Below are 15,842 nucleotides of genomic sequence, written 5' to 3'. Positions count from 1 at the left end.
AACGGTTACAATACGTCAGGAGCCTCCCCTCGCCGAACTCCCATAGGGGGAGTACTTTATGGAAAGGGGAGAGGGGATGTGTGAGCATTCCCTCTCCGCCTTCCAGATTCTACTTGTTACGGTGGAAGGGCCACTACCTCCTCCCACAAGTCCATCTTGTCCCTTAAAGAGGGATTCGGGATTAATGTCTCGTCTGCTCGTTTATAAGGGGGAAGGATAAAAAGGACAGGCAAAATAAAAGGGGAGGTGAGGGGGAGTAAGGGGAAGTAGAATCAAGTCTACCCCCTTTCTCCCCGGTCACTGTCATCTCGGCGGTGGCGGTGTTGATGGCACCGCTGCCAGGAGTGGCAGCAGTGATAACAGTGGCACCGCCTGGTGCGGGAGGGGAGGCCTGGGCAGTACAGGGGGCAGCTGTTGCTGCTGATGACCAGCAGCAAGCGCTCTGCCCCTGCCTCTACCCGGCCTACGCTCCCTCTCAGTGCTCTCTTTTTGAGCCATGACCACCCCACAAAAGGTGGCGATGGCCCTCCATTTTTCCTCGCTGTCCAGCATCTGACGAACAATGCTGGACAGCTCTAGGTCGCCTTCGATTACGGAGGTGAGAGCACCGCGCTCAACACTCCAGGCTGGGCATGTCTGGAAAGTGTGTTGCGCGGTGTCTCGGTCGTTTCCGCAGTGGTGGCAGGCCTCGCTCGCCTCCTTTCCGATACGACGCAGGTATTCCCCGAAACACCCGTGTCCGGAGAACACCTGCGTCATTCTAAAGGTATTGCTGCCCCATGCCCTGTCCAGCCATTGTTCTAAACATGGCAGGACGGCCAGCACGGTCCTTGCCCCGGATGGTGGTGGGCGCTCGTGCAGCGATGGATATTCATCGTTGCACGAAGGACCTTTTTTGCTAGAGCCTCCAGGTGCCAATGATCCTGGCCGGGATCTTATGGACTCCTCCCTGACGGGCCGCAGACTTTCTCTCGTACAGGAGCCTGTATGAATCCGCCGTTAGATGTAATGGGGGGGGAGTCCGGCCAGGATGGCGGCCGCCGCGTGCGACACCGTCCGATAACCGCGGGCGATGCGAATGGCCACCCGCAGCGCAGCGCGTCTTGTATGCGTCTGGTGGCCATTGCCTCGCCTGCCCACACTGGCGCTGCGTATAGCAGTACGCTCTGGACGGTGCTCGCGTACACGCGACACAGCCGACCGTCCGGTCCGCTGAGATTCACCAACAAGCGACTTATGATCGCCGCCATCTTTTCGGCTTGCGGGGCCAGGCGGTCGAAGTGACCCGCGAAGCTCCATTGACTGTCGATGTGGAGTCCCAAATACTTGATTTAGGGCCCCACTGGGACAGCAACACCCCCAACCAGCACTCGGGAGTTTGTGGGCGGCTTTCCGACGACGCGGCGGTTGTAGAACCAAACCGTTTCCTTCTTCCGGGGAGCCACTCTCAGGCCAATCCTATCGATGGCCGTAACGAGGCCTGCCACCCCGATGTTAGCCCTATCGAGGGCTTCCCCCTAGTTGTCCCCCTCGGCTATCAGCAACGTGTCGTCGACATATCCGACAACCCGGCAGCCGAGGGGGAGGGCGGTTCGGAGGATCCCGTCATAGCCGAGGTTCCACAATAGTGGGCCAAATACTGAGCCGTGAGGAACCCCGCAGAACATTTGACAGGCCTTGTACCGGCCGGTCTTGTCCCTATACTCGAGTCTACGATGCCCGAAGTAGGCTCGGATTCCCCTCATGAGGTAATCTGGGACGCGATGGTTCTTGAGTGCGTTCCCGATTGCTCTCCACGGGAAGGTGTTAAGGGGATCCAACACTGAATCTCAAACTCCGACGGGATAGCGCTCTCATCTAAGAGGAACTAAAATTGTCGATAATACTACAATTTTCGTATATGTCGTTTTGCTATAGAAAATAAAATTTTTTATTGCGCAATTTATTGATTTGAGAGTAATTAATGAGATTTTTATGATTAAAATGATACCAAACACGACATAAATCGAATAATATTTAATTAGAAAAATAATCCTAATTATGATTATTGATTAATTAAAAATTATCTGATTTATGTCGTGTTTGGTGTCATTTTAATCGCAAAAATTTCATTAATCCATTAAAATTATTTTCGGATAAATAAAATGCAAAATGTAAAAGTTTTATTTTCTGTGGAAAGATGAAATATGATACGAAAGACTGGAGATAAAGGAACGACATCAAAGCATTCCGAAGACTCGTTTGCGAGGATTCCTTCATCCATTGTTTTCGTATCATATATCATCTCACTATAGAAAATAAAACTTTTTTATTTCGCATTTTATCGATTTGAAAATAATTTTAATAGATTAATGAAATTTTTGCGTTTAAAATAACACCAAGCACAACATAAATCAGATAATATTTAATTAAAAAGATAATCATAATTATGACTATTGATTAATTAAAAATCATCCGATTTATGTCATATTTGTTGTCATTTTAATCATAAAAATCTCAATAATCTATTACAATTATTTTCAAACCGATAAAATGCGAAATAAAAAAGTTTTATTTTCTATAGTGAGATAATATATGATATGAAAATTAATAGCTAAAGAAATCCTCGCAACCGAGCCTTCGGACTCTTTTATGTTAGCTATCTCGCTTGCTCCTTATACATTCTTGCTTTCTGTTTGTTCGGCGACTGTCCTTGTTACACAAACAGATTGCAGCTCCATCTATCTCGAGATCGGTCAACTAAAAATTGCTGTCTTACCTCGCGTCTCGATTTCATACATCATATATGTATAAAAGCAGTTTCTAAAAAGTTCGACTAAAAAACTTTTTTACTAGGCTTTTAAAATCATTTTCAAAAATTTACTTATATTCTACCACGTTATTCCAAGTATGGGGCACATCTTTCGTGTGAATAAAGTAAAGAACTTTTATATTAAATAAATATTAATTTAATGAGTCGATAACAAAAGTAAAATTTTTAACGTAAATTATAGCGTCCAGAACTCGTTATTAATAGTACTTTAATTGTGTAAAAGGATTTATTGATCTGTGTAGCCAAAAAAAAGATTTTTAATCGAACTGATTTTGTTGGTAAATGAGCTCTGTTGGATCCCCTTAAATGCATTAGACACGTCTAAAGACACTGCCAATGCCACCCCCCGTGTTCCACGGCAGACTCCGTGAGAGATCTGACGCGCAAGACCGCGTCCACTGTGGATCTGCCCTCACGGAAGCCGTACTGCTTCTCATGAAGGAAAGAGACCTGACGCGTGCCAAGTACTGGACGAGTCGGCGGACCAAGATCCTCTCAAAGATCTTGCCCACCTCGTCCAACAGGCAAATTGGTCGGTACGTTGATGGATCGTTTTCATTTTCTTTATCACCTTTGCGGAGGAGGACCACGTTGGCCCTCCCCTACACTGAGGGAAATTTCCCTTCGGAGAGGCATCTGTTGAAGATGCCCCTCAGTCACCCAGACAGGTTGGACTCCTTCAAGGCGAGCTTCCAAATACGCCCGAGGTCGTCCGAACCTGGGGCCTTGTTGTTTTTGACCTCCCGGACGGTATTCGCCAGCTCTCCCTCCGTAATCCCCGAACCAGTCTTCGGCAACTCCCGTTGTTGATTGGGGCCGCCCCTGTTTCCCAGTTGAGGTCGAGGGTCTGATGGAAAACAGTACTCCCATTATCTGGTCCAGGGATCTCGGGGAGAGAGTCTTTGCTCGTGACAAACAAACTTCGTCACTGGGCATCCCCCAGTGACGAAGTTAATTTGTCGCGATATTGTATTGGCGCCCCCACAGGTCGGAGTCCAGGGACGCGAGAAGTTCGTCCCAGGATCTCGCCTTGGAGGAGCGGATGGCGACGCTCAGTGACTTGCGAGCGGTCCTATACTCACTAAGCGTCTCGGCTATCCAGCCTTCATCTCCGCGGCGTCGGGCACACAAAGAGGTCCTTCTGGCGGAGACGGAGGAGCGGCGTAGGGACGCTATCTTCTCCGTCCACCAATACGCGGCCCGGCGCGAGCAGGGCCTACTCCTCGGCATGAAGAGCTCGCACGCCTGCTTGACCTGGTCAAACAGGTGCACGACGTCTTCCGCCAGGCTCGCTGCTCCTTCCTCTGGCAGGTGTTGTTGCCAGAGGGCAAGCTGGATAGCCGCCATCAACCTGTCCGGGTCCAATTTCTTTAGTATCCAACGGGGTGGTGGTGTCGCGCCGGGGCTCCCGGGCTGGTGGGTGGAGCACTATGTAGAGGTGGTCAGACAGTGTCTCCACCTTTTGCTCCACCCCCCCCCCACGTCCAATTTAAGAGCATAGCTGAGGGGGTGATCATGGACCCCTCCCCCGCCAGCGCACGCAGGTGTGCACATTACCCGTGTTCAATAGACACAGCCCGAGAGCCTCTATCCAATCGGTTAGAACCTCTCCTCTGGCAATGATGGTCTGGTTACTCCAGGCAACCGCCTTGGCGTTAAAATCGCCGGCCACTACCGCCTTCCGGGGGAGTATGCCGCGAATGCAGCAGTCCAGCTCCCCCAGATAATGCTCAAATTCCGAGAGGCTTCAACTCGGCGGCGCGTAACACACCACCACCGCGATGGATCCCAAGTTTACAGCCACAAACCTCCTTCCCGCTTTAAGCAAAGAGCAGGGGGGATTGTGGCTGATCGCGCCGCAGATTATGGCTACCGTGCCCGTGGAGTCCACTCTCCATCCGGAGTGTTCCGGAGGGGAGGGGGGAGCGGTATGGCTCGGACACAATAGCCGACACCACACTCGGCTATGATATGTAGCAGGACATCCTACGCCTGCTAAGCGTGGTTCACATTCGCTTGTAATAATTTATAAGCTCTCATGCCTCGCCGACGTTTTTGGCAGGCTCCTTCCACGCCCGTGTCGGGAGGAACTGGTGGAGAGAAGGATTCGCCGGTCGACTCTGCTGCTTTCCCGGGCGCGTCTTGTACACCCGAAGGAGCAGCTTTTTCTCCACCTTTTTCTCCGGCTCCTATTGGACAGATTTTCCGCTGGGGAAGCGGTGAAACAAGATCCGCAGCGCAGGCCTGCACTTTACTTCCGGAGAGATTGTTCTCTCCTTCCTTCATCGCTTCCGAGCCCCTCTTGCGGCATTCGGATGTATCCATTGCCGCGAGTACGGGCTCGGTCGCGGTGATTTTGGCGGTATGGGCTGACTGCTCGGTCCCAGCGTCCACTTTTTTAGGTGGGGCTGGACGCGAGCTCTTGGCTCCTTCCGCCTTCTTCTTCGAAGCGGCTTTAGCCGCTTTTCTTGAACTCTTTGGAGGGTTGCAACCTGGGCCATGCATCTTATGTTGTGCTGGCAGGCCGTGGTCGGCGCAAATCATACATCGTGGCGGGTTGGGGCAGGTGCTAGCTATGTCCCTCCTGATGGTGCGCCACCTTGTCGTGGTAGGAAGGCTCGTCGAGTTTTAGGATTCACGATCTCCGAGCGATCCGGAAGGGGGCCAAGAGCGCACTAAAAACATGGATGGAACGATCCAAGCGGAAGACCGCCACCGGATCGGATACGGTGGACCGGCGGGGGGGATATTGTCCCTGTTTCCCCTCTCGTCGTCATCACACGAAGGGCTGCCCGGGGGTTTAATGGCGAGGCTCCCGGGGGCAACGGCTATCGCCAAGGTGAAGGGCAGTTTAAAGGTCTCATCCGCATCTGCATGTCGGGGTACGACTTCTACATGGGGATGCGGATGTCGGAGGTGTGGATGAACGGAGTGGACGAGGAGCTGGTCGATAGGCTAGCTAGGATCCTCGACACCCTGTTCATCGCAGTGAAGGACCACTGCAAGGAAGGTGGTGATTTTCTGGAGGAGGATCCCGGATCTTGCACTGAGGTGGAGAAAAGGGATGCCTCCATCCAGAGAACGGATGACAGAGTGGTGGAGCGTCCTTCGGGTGACCCCCAGCCCCGAAGGAGTTCCTGTTTGGATGCCTCCACATATGTGGAGTTCAGTATACGAGTATTAACGGTTATGTAGTCTCGGCCGAACGGTAGTCCGATCTGTCTACAATTGCGCTGAACTATTTATGTGAAACGAGCACCCGCATTTCGCGGTTGTCTAAAGCTATCGGTTTACGACTCGAGTTATCCGCAGTGGGATGAGAAAACGATATTTCAGCCGAGCATAGCTTCCGCTCGAGCTTGCCTTTTTGACTGCTCTCGAGCGCTTGTTAGGATCTTCCCTTTATACTAGCCAGGCCGCCAGTTTCATCCCCGCTGTGGTAGCGTCGGCCAATCAGCTGTGGTGGCCAGCGCGGTTCAATGATGTCGCTCGGCGCAAGAGCGGCATTCTCCATAGTCCGTGCTATTGAACTAGGCTGACTGCTGTTCTGCCAGAGCGACACTTTCCATAGTCCGCGCTCCGGATTTGGGCTAGTTGTGGATAACAGTATACTCGGCGCAATTTTATATCTTACGCTAAATAAATGTTTTCTTAATCCTAATCGCGATATAGTTCGTCATAACGTATTTACATAAAATAAATAAAATATTATTTTATCATATATGTTGATTCTATATAAAATAAATGCTTACCTTTCTAGATATCGCTTTACTATATCTAACCTATATTTCTTAGTTCAAGTGCCTTTCAATAAGTATTCTATCCGCGAAACACTTTGATATTACTGATCTTAGATATCCCTATCTTCGCGTTTATCTCATAATACTTATTGGAACACAGTTGTTAGGTTAAGAAGCATGAGCAGAGATAACCAATCGCGTCAAATACGAAGCTAGCTCGAATACGTTAATTTCTAACCGAGATAATAATTTAGTGTTTAATATATGTTTCGTTTGACTCTAACTGAAACATTATCTGATTTTAAATGTATTCCAATTAATTAATTTCATTTAATATAATTCTACCTTTCTTACCTTCGCATTTAGTGCAGTTGGTTACTCGTCACTCTGATAAGTATATTTGATCGTAACAACTGTTACTCAATCAAGATTCATTTTTTAATTAATCATTTTTACTAAGTTATTAAAATTTAGCTTGACAACTTTAATTCTGATTTATTTAAGTGTATTAATTATAATAACCTGAATCTTAATTGATCCCGAGTTGTTCGATCAATTTTTATGGTAGTTTTATCGGTCTTTATTTTATTATATTATAGTCTACTATTTACATACTTACAACTATTTACATGTCTTGTTTAATAGTTTGTGGATCTCCGCCCACATCTCTCTCTGGTTGTTTGTCTCATATTCCATGATGTGCTGTTAATCTCCAGCGGCGTCCGAGAAATCCTATGGATGTTGATTAGCCTCCACCGGTTGATTCGACGATGGTCGCGAATCTGGGCTGCAATGACCAGTCGGTTACACCCGCACCCACCCCCTTGGCCCCCGAGGGGTACGGGAAAGTTGACTTCTCGTCCCTCTCTTTGTGGTCTCGATGCCGGTTTGGGGTGAGGGGAAAGATTAAATCTTACCCCTTCCTACTCCCCCACGACCCCCTCATCCGTTTGGATGAAGGAGTCTAGATTCCCTTGAGTGGGGGCACTAGGACGCCACCTCCATCATGGAGGTGGCGTCCTAGTCCCCTGGAGAGGGGGGGGCAATAAATCGGTCCCCCACACTCCACTACAGGGGACTTTTCCATCTCTCGGATCATCCCCGCCGGGGGAGACGCCCTCCCCACACTCGACGGAGGCGCCCCTCACCTCTTCTTCCTGCTCCTCGCCTCCACCAAAGACGAGGAGCACTTCTCGGCACCATTCAGGGATCCCCAGATCAACGCATAATCTGGGCGTCCCCCGACATCCCCATCCGAGATGACCGGGGACGCCATACCAGTAACACCGGTCGCCCTGGTACACCTCGGACCTACAGGAGGCACCAATGTTCCTCCCCCTGGCGTTTGTAACACCTCAGGGGCCATTGGTGCCGCCCCCTCTCCTCTTCCTCCTTCCGTTAACCAGGAAGGAGGGCTGACCCGGAGACCTCTTACCCTTTGCAGGGGGGAAACCTTCGGGGTTATCCCTCCCTTTCGCCCCATCAGCCTGGAACCCCAGACCAGGCGATTGATGGGGCGCCTCCTCTTTTTTCCTCCTCTTCCATCGGCCGCTACAGCGGTCCAAGAGGGCGCATCTGCAGCCCCCTTGTTAGGAGAAGTTCAGGCAGGATTTCAACGCCCGGATCTCCTGGCGGTGTCCGCTCAGCTTCTCGGCTAAAGCGGACTCCACCTCCGTTCTCACGATTTTACGAAAGGCCCCCGCATCCATCAGGAACATCGTGACTCCGTACACTTGGATGCCTCCACATATGTGAAGGCATCCAAACAGGAACTCCTTCGGGGCTGGGGGTCACCCGAAGGACGCTCCACCACTCTGTCATCCGTTCTCTGGATGGAGGCATCCCTTTTCTCCACCTCAGTGCAAGATCCGGGATCCTCCTCCAGAAAATCACCACCTTCCTTGCAGTGGTCCTTCACTGCGATGAACAGGGTGTCGAGGATCCTAGCTAGCCTATCGACCAGCTCCTCGTCCACTCCGTTCATCCACACCTCCGACATCCGCATCCCCATGTAGAAGTCGTACCCCGACATGCAGATGCGGATGAGACCTTTAAACTGCCCTTCACCTTGGCGATAGCCGTTGCCCCCGGGAGCCTCGCCATTAAACCCCCGGGCAGCCCTTCGTGTGATGACGACGAGAGGGGAAACAGGGACAATATCCCCCCCGCCGGTCCACCGTATCCGATCCGGTGGCGGTCTTCCGCTTGGATCGTTCCATCCATGTTTTTAGTGCGCTCTTGGCCCCCTTCCGGATCGCTCGGAGATCGTGAATCCTAAAACTCGACGAGCCTTCCTACCACGACAAGGTGGCGCACCATCAGGAGGGACATAGCTAGCACCTGCCCCAACCCGCCACGATGTATGATTTGCGCCGACCACGGCCTGCCAGCACAACATAAGATGCATGGCCCAGGTTGCAACCCTCCAAAGAGTTCAAGAAAAGCGGCTAAAGCCGCTTCGAAGAAGAAGGCGGAAGGAGCCAAGAGCTCGCGTCCAGCCCCACCTAAAAAAGTGGACGCTGGGACCGAGCAGTCAGCCCATACCGCCAAAATCACCGCGACCGAGCCCGTACTCGCGGCAATGGATACATCCGAATGCCGCAAGAGGGGCTCGGAAGCGATGAAGGAAGGAGAGAACAATCTCTCCGGAAGTAAAGTGCAGGCCTGCGCTGCGGATCTTGTTTCACCGCTTCCCCAGCGGAAAATCTGTCCAATAGGAGCCGGAGAAAAAGGTGGAGAAAAAGCTGCTCCTTCGGGTGTACAAGACGCGCCCGGGAAAGCAGCAGAGTCGACCGGCGAATCCTTCTCTCCACCAGTTCCTCCCGACACGGGCGTGGAAGGAGCCTGCCAAAAACGTCGGCGAGGCATGAGAGCTTATAAATTATTACAAGCGAATGTGAACCACGCTTAGCAGGCGTAGGATGTCCTGCTACATATCATAGCCGAGTGTGGTGTCGGCTATTGTGTCCGAGCCATACCGCTCCCCCCTCCCCTCCGGAACACTCCGGATGGAGAGTGGACTCCACGGGCACGGTAGCCATAATCTGCGGCGCGATCAGCCACAATCCCCCCTGCTCTTTGCTTAAAGCGGGAAGGAGGTTTGTGGCTGTAAACTTGGGATCCATCGCGGTGGTGGTGTGTTACGCGCCGCCGAGTTGAAGCCTCTCGGAATTTGAGCATTATCTGGGGGAGCTGGACTGCTGCATTCGCGGCATACTCCCCCGGAAGGCGGTAGTGGCCGGCGATTTTAACGCCAAGGCGGTTGCCTGGAGTAACCAGACCATCATTGCCAGAGGAGAGGTTCTAACCGATTGGATAGAGGCTCTCGGGCTGTGTCTATTGAACACGGGTAATGTGCACACCTGCGTGCGCTGGCGGGGGAGGGGTCCATGATCACCCCCTCAGCTATGCTCTTAAATTGGACGTGGGGGGGGGGTGGAGCAAAAGGTGGAGACACTGTCTGACCACCTCTACATAGTGCTCCACCCACCAGCCCGGGAGCCCCGGCGCGACACCACCACCCCGTTGGATACTAAAGAAATTGGACCCGGACAGGTTGATGGCGGCTATCCAGCTTGCCCTCTGGCAACAACACCTGCCAGAGGAAGGAGCAGCGAGCCTGGCGGAAGACGTCGTGCACCTGTTTGACCAGGTCAAGCAGGCGTGCGAGCTCTCCATGCCGAGGAGTAGGCCCTGCTCGCGCCGGGCCGCGTATTGGTGGACGGAGAAGATAGCGTCCCTACGCCGCTCCTCCGTCTCCGCCAGAAGGACCTCTTTGTGTGCCCGACGCCGCGGAGATGAAGGCTGGATAGCCGAGACGCTTAGTGAGTATAGGACCGCTCGCAAGTCACTGAGCGTCGCCATCCGCTCCTCCAAGGCGAGATCCTGGGACGAACTTCTCGCGTCCCTGGACTCCGACCTGTGGGGGCGCCAATACAATATCGCGACAAATTAACTTCGTCACTGGGGGATGCCCAGTGACGAAGTTTGTTTGTCACGAGCAAAGACTCTCTCCCCGAGATCCCTGGACCAGATAATGGGAGTACTGTTTTCCATCAGACCCTCGACCTCAACTGGGAAACAGGGGCGGCCCCAATCAACAACGGGAGTTGCCGAAGACTGGTTCGGGGATTACGGAGGGAGAGCTGGCGAATACCGTCCGGGAGGTCAAAAACAACAAGGCCCCAGGTTCGGACGACCTCGGGCGTATTTGGAAGCTCGCCTTGAAGGAGTCCAACCTGTCTGGGTGACTGAGGGGCATCTTCAACAGATGCCTCTCCGAAGGGAAATTTCCCTCAGTGTAGGGGAGGGCCAACGTGGTCCTCCTCCGCAAAGGTGATAAAGAAAATGAAAACGATCCATCAACGTACCGACCAATTTGCCTGTTGGACGAGGTGGGCAAGATCTTTGAGAGGATCTTGGTCCGCCGACTCGTCCAGTACTTGGCACGCGTCAGGTCTCTTTCCTTCATGAGAAGCAGTACGGCTTCCGTGAGGGCAGATCCACAGTGGACGCGGTCTTGCGCGTCAGATCTCTCACGGAGTCTGCCGTGGAACACGGGGGGTGGCATTGGCAGTGTCTTTAGACGTGTCTAATGCATTTAAGGGGATCCAACAGAGCTCATTTACCAACAAAATCAGTTCGATTAAAAATCTTTTTTTTGGCTACACAGATCAATAAATCCTTTTACACAATTAAAGTACTATTAATAACGAGTTCTGGACGCTATAATTTACGTTAAAAATTTTACTTTTGTTATCGACTCATTAAATTAATATTTATTTAATATAAAAGTTCTTTACTTTATTCACACGAAAGATGTGCCCCATACTTGGAATAACGTGGTAGAATATAAGTAAATTTTTGAAAATGATTTTAAAAGCCTAGTAAAAAAGTTTTTTAGTCGAACTTTTTAGAAACTGCTTTTATACATATATGATGTATGAAATCGAGACGCGAGGTAAGACAGCAATTTTTAGTTGACCGATCTCGAGATAGATGGAGCTGCAATCTGTTTGTGTAACAAGGACAGTCGCCGAACAAACAGAAAGCAAGAATGTATAAGGAGCAAGCGAGATAGCTAACATAAAAGAGTCCGAAGGCTCGGTTGCGAGGATTTCTTTAGCTATTAATTTTCATATCATATATTATCTCACTATAGAAAATAAAACTTTTTTATTTCGCATTTTATCGGTTTGAAAATAATTGTAATAGATTATTGAGATTTTTATGATTAAAATGACAACAAATATGACATAAATCGGATGATTTTTAATTAATCAATAGTCATAATTATGATTATCTTTTTAATTAAATATTATCTGATTTATGTTGTGCTTGGTGTTATTTTAAACGCAAAAATTTCATTAATCTATTAAAATTATTTTCAAATCGATAAAATGCGAAATAAAAAAGTTTTATTTTCTATAGTGAGATGATATATGATACGAAAACAATGGATGAAGGAATCCTCGCAAACGAGTCTTCGGAATGCTTTGATGTCGTTCCTTTATCTCCAGTCTTTCGTATCATATTTCATCTTTCCACAGAAAATAAAACTTTTACATTTTGCATTTTATTTATCCGAAAATAATTTTAATGGATTAATGAAATTTTTGCGATTAAAATGACACCAAACACGACATAAATCAGATAATTTTTAATTAATCAATAATCATAATTAGGATTATTTTTCTAATTAAATATTATTCGATTTATGTCGTGTTTGGTATCATTTTAATCATAAAAATCTCATTAATTACTCTCAAATCAATAAATTGCGCAATAAAAAATTTTATTTTCTATAGCAAAACGACATATACGAAAATTGTAGTATTATCGACAATTTTAGTTCCTCTTAGATGAGAGCGCTATCCCGTCGGAGTTTGAGATTCAGTGTTGGATCCCCTTAACACCTTCCCGTGGAGAGCAATCGGGAACGCACTCAAGAACCATCGCGTCCCAGATTACCTCATGAGGGGAATCCGAGCCTACTTCGGGCATCGTAGACTCGAGTATAGGGACAAGACCGGCCGGTACAAGGCCTGTCAAATGTTCTGCGGGGTTCCTCACGGCTCAGTATTTGGCCCACTATTGTGGAACCTCGGCTATGACGGGATCCTCCGAACCGCCCTCCCCCTCGGCTGCCGGGTTGTCGGATATGTCGACGACACGTTGCTGATAGCCGAGGGGGACAACTAGGGGGAAGCCCTCGATAGGGCTAACATCGGGGTGGCAGGCCTCGTTACGGCCATCGATAGGATTGGCCTGAGAGTGGCTCCCCGGAAGAAGGAAACGGTTTGGTTCTACAACCGCCGCGTCGTCGGAAAGCCGCCCACAAACTCCCGAGTGCTGGTTGGGGGTGTTGCTGTCCCAGTGGGGCCCTAAATCAAGTATTTGGGACTCCACATCGACAGTCAATGGAGCTTCGCGGGTCACTTCGACCGCCTGGCCCCGCAAGCCGAAAAGATGGCGGCGATCATAAGTCGCTTGTTGGTGAATCTCAGCGGACCGGACGGTCGGCTGTGTCGCGTGTACGCGAGCACCGTCCAGAGCGTACTGCTATACGCAGCGCCAGTGTGGGCAGGCGAGGCAATGGCCACCAGACGCATACAAGACGCGCTGCGCTGCGGGTGGCCATTCGCATCGCCCGCGGTTATCGGACGGTGTCGCACGCGGCGGCCGCCATCCTGGCCGGACTCCCCCCCCATTACATCTAACGGCGGATTCATACAGGCTCCTGTACGAGAGAAAGTCTGCGGCCCGTCAGGGAGGAGTCCATAAGATCCCGGCCAGGATCATTGGCACCTGGAGGCTCTAGCAAAAAAGGTCCTTCGTGCAACGATGAATATCCATCGCTGCACGAGCGCCCACCACCATCCGGGGCAAGGACCGTGCTGGCCGTCCTGCCATGTTTAGAACAATGGCTGGACAGGGCATGGGGCAGCAATACCTTTAGAATGACGCAGGTGTTCTCCGGACACGGGTGTTTCGGGGAATACCTGCGTCGTATCGGAAAGGAGGCGAGCGAGGCCTGCCACCACTGCGGAAACGACCGAGACACCGCGCAACACACTTTCCAGACATGCCCAGCCTGGAGTGTTGAGCGCGGTGCTCTCACCTCCGTAATCGAAGGCGACCTAGAGCTGTCCAGCATTGTTCGTCAGATGCTGGACAGCGAGGAAAAATGGAGGGCCATCGCCACCTTTTGTGGGGTGGTCATGGCTCAAAAAGAGAGCACTGAGAGGGAGCGTAGGCCGGGTAGAGGCAGGGGCAGAGCGCTTGCTGCTGGTCATCAGCAGCAACAGCTGCCCCCTGTACTGCCCAGGCCTCCCCTCCCGCACCAGGCGGTGCCACTGTTATCACTGCTGCCACTCCTGGCAGCGGTGCCATCAACACCGCCACCGCCGAGATGACAGTGACCGGGGAGAAAGGGGGTAGACTTGATTCTACTTCCCCTTACTCCCCCTCACCTCCCCTTTTATTTTGCCTGTCCTTTTTATCCTTCCCCCTTATAAACGAGCAGACGAGACATTAATCCCGAATCCCTCTTTAAGGGACAAGATGGACTTGTGGGAGGAGGTAGTGGCCCTTCCACCGTAACAAGTAGAATCTGGAAGGCGGAGAGGGAATGCTCACACATCCCCTCTCCCCTTTCCATAAAGTACTCCCCCTATGGGAGTTCGGCGAGGGGAGGCTCCTGACGTATTGTAACCGTTAGTCCCAGGAGCCTCCCCTACAATCGCCAAAGATACCACTCGACAGGTTTTTAGGGCTTTGCCCGTTAAATAGGGAGAGTCCCACATACCCCCAGGGAACTTTTTAGCCACCCTGCCCCGGAGGATGCGTAATGCTTTTCCTGTTAAAAAAAAAGGACCCGGATCCGGATGTATCTAGACCCCTGCCACCAAGAATCATGGTAAGGCTCAGGCTCTAGGTTCGACGGCATAAGCTAGTAGAGTGGGAAAAGGGTCTGTCCAATGTCAGGCCTACGCGCCGTCAAGGCCATTCGCCCAGTCTTCATGGACTGGGTGGACCGACGACACGGCACCCTGGATTTCAGGACGGTGCAGGTGCACCGGGCATGGTTGCTTCGAGGAGTACCTGCACCGAATCGGCAGAGAACGGTCGGCCGCGTGTCACCACTGTGGCGCCCCGGTGGACACGGCTGAGCACACCCTGACAGAGTACCAGGCGTGGGAAGAACAACGCCGTGCTTTCCAGATCGCCATAGGGGGAAAGGTCTCCCTGGCCACCGTGGTGCAAGCCATGAAAAAGACCAATGGAGGGCGGCCCTTTTTCTGCGGGAACGTCATGTTTCGGAAGGAGGCGGCCGAAAGAGAGAGAAAAGCGGACGCAAGTGCCTCTTCCTCTAAGAGAAGGAGGAGAGGTGCGAGGAGACGCGTGTATGACGCGCTCCTCCTTTAACCACCTTATGTTGTCCTTTCTCTAGGGTCGCGGGGGCGCAAGTGCGGGAGACACTTGCGCTCTATTGCACCGCGATTCAAGGTAGAGGCGGCGTTGCGTGATGATCCCGCAACGCCGCCATCGGTGCGACATTGGGCGTCTCCGGACACCCAATGTCGCCCGCGTGAAGGGAGTCCTCCCTCCTTCAACCCTTAACCGGTTTGAAGGACGGGGGACTCAGCGCGGACGGGTCCTTGTCAAATGCAAAAGCGACCCCGGGGCTCGTCCATAACCGCAGCGTGGATCACCGTTGGGTTTTAGTGGGTATGCCCGACCATAATTAATTGATCAAGTGAGTCCCACATACCCTCTGGGAGGGAGTCCCCGCTCCCAAAGGGATGCGTAAAGCATTTCCCAACGTAAAAAAAACGCATCCCCCCCGATGACGCACCACCTTGCCGTGATGGGGGGCTCACCCCGAAGACGATCCCGGTATGGTTGTCGGGTCTTAGGACTCACAACCCCCGGGTGACCCTGAGGAATACTAAGAGTGCATCTAAGAAGTATGGATGCCGAAGCATTTAAATAAGAAGCGCTCAGTTTAGGATGTTGAGCAACGGCACGGAGGGAGTATCGTCCCAGCTCCCTTCGGGTCGTCAACCTGCGATGGGCTACTCAAGGATGTGGCGGCGGGGGATCCCTGGGAAAATTGGTGTCCGTCGCAATGAAGTCGTTCGACTTCTTCGCTGAGGCCTTGGCCGAGGCGGGGGAGTTGGCGAATGGAGAGGTGTCTCAGTCTTTGGTCGGCAAGGTGAGAGCCATTGTCGACCGGGCTGGAGAGAGGATGGGTGACTGTCGCACAGATCGGGAGCGTTGTCTCCGGA

General features: G+C 51.5%; 2 protein-coding genes across 2 annotated transcripts; one reads left to right on the top strand and one right to left on the bottom strand.

The window, feature by feature from the left end:
* Positions 1-303: 303 nt before the first annotated feature.
* LOC140663290 (uncharacterized) lies at positions 304-1,250 on the bottom strand. Its single transcript, XM_072887352.1, has 2 exons — positions 1,054-1,250; positions 304-949 (listed from the first exon to the last, which is right to left on the bottom strand). The coding sequence occupies exons 1-2, from the start codon at positions 1,248-1,250 to the stop codon at positions 304-306; spliced, it is 843 nt and encodes a 280-aa protein (XP_072743453.1).
* Positions 1,251-13,020: 11,770 nt separating this feature from the next.
* Positions 13,021-13,967, top strand: LOC140663282 (uncharacterized). The gene is made up of 2 exons (XM_072887336.1): positions 13,021-13,217; positions 13,322-13,967. The coding sequence occupies exons 1-2, from the start codon at positions 13,021-13,023 to the stop codon at positions 13,965-13,967; spliced, it is 843 nt and encodes a 280-aa protein (XP_072743437.1).
* Positions 13,968-15,842: the final 1,875 nt, after the last annotated feature.

This window comes from Anoplolepis gracilipes, chromosome 2, assembly GCF_047496725.1.
Source record: "Anoplolepis gracilipes chromosome 2, ASM4749672v1, whole genome shotgun sequence".
NCBI classification, from domain to species: Eukaryota; Metazoa; Arthropoda; class Insecta; order Hymenoptera; family Formicidae; genus Anoplolepis; species Anoplolepis gracilipes.
Note: the sequence above shows the minus strand (reverse complement) of the source record. Positions and strands in the feature narration are given on the sequence as shown.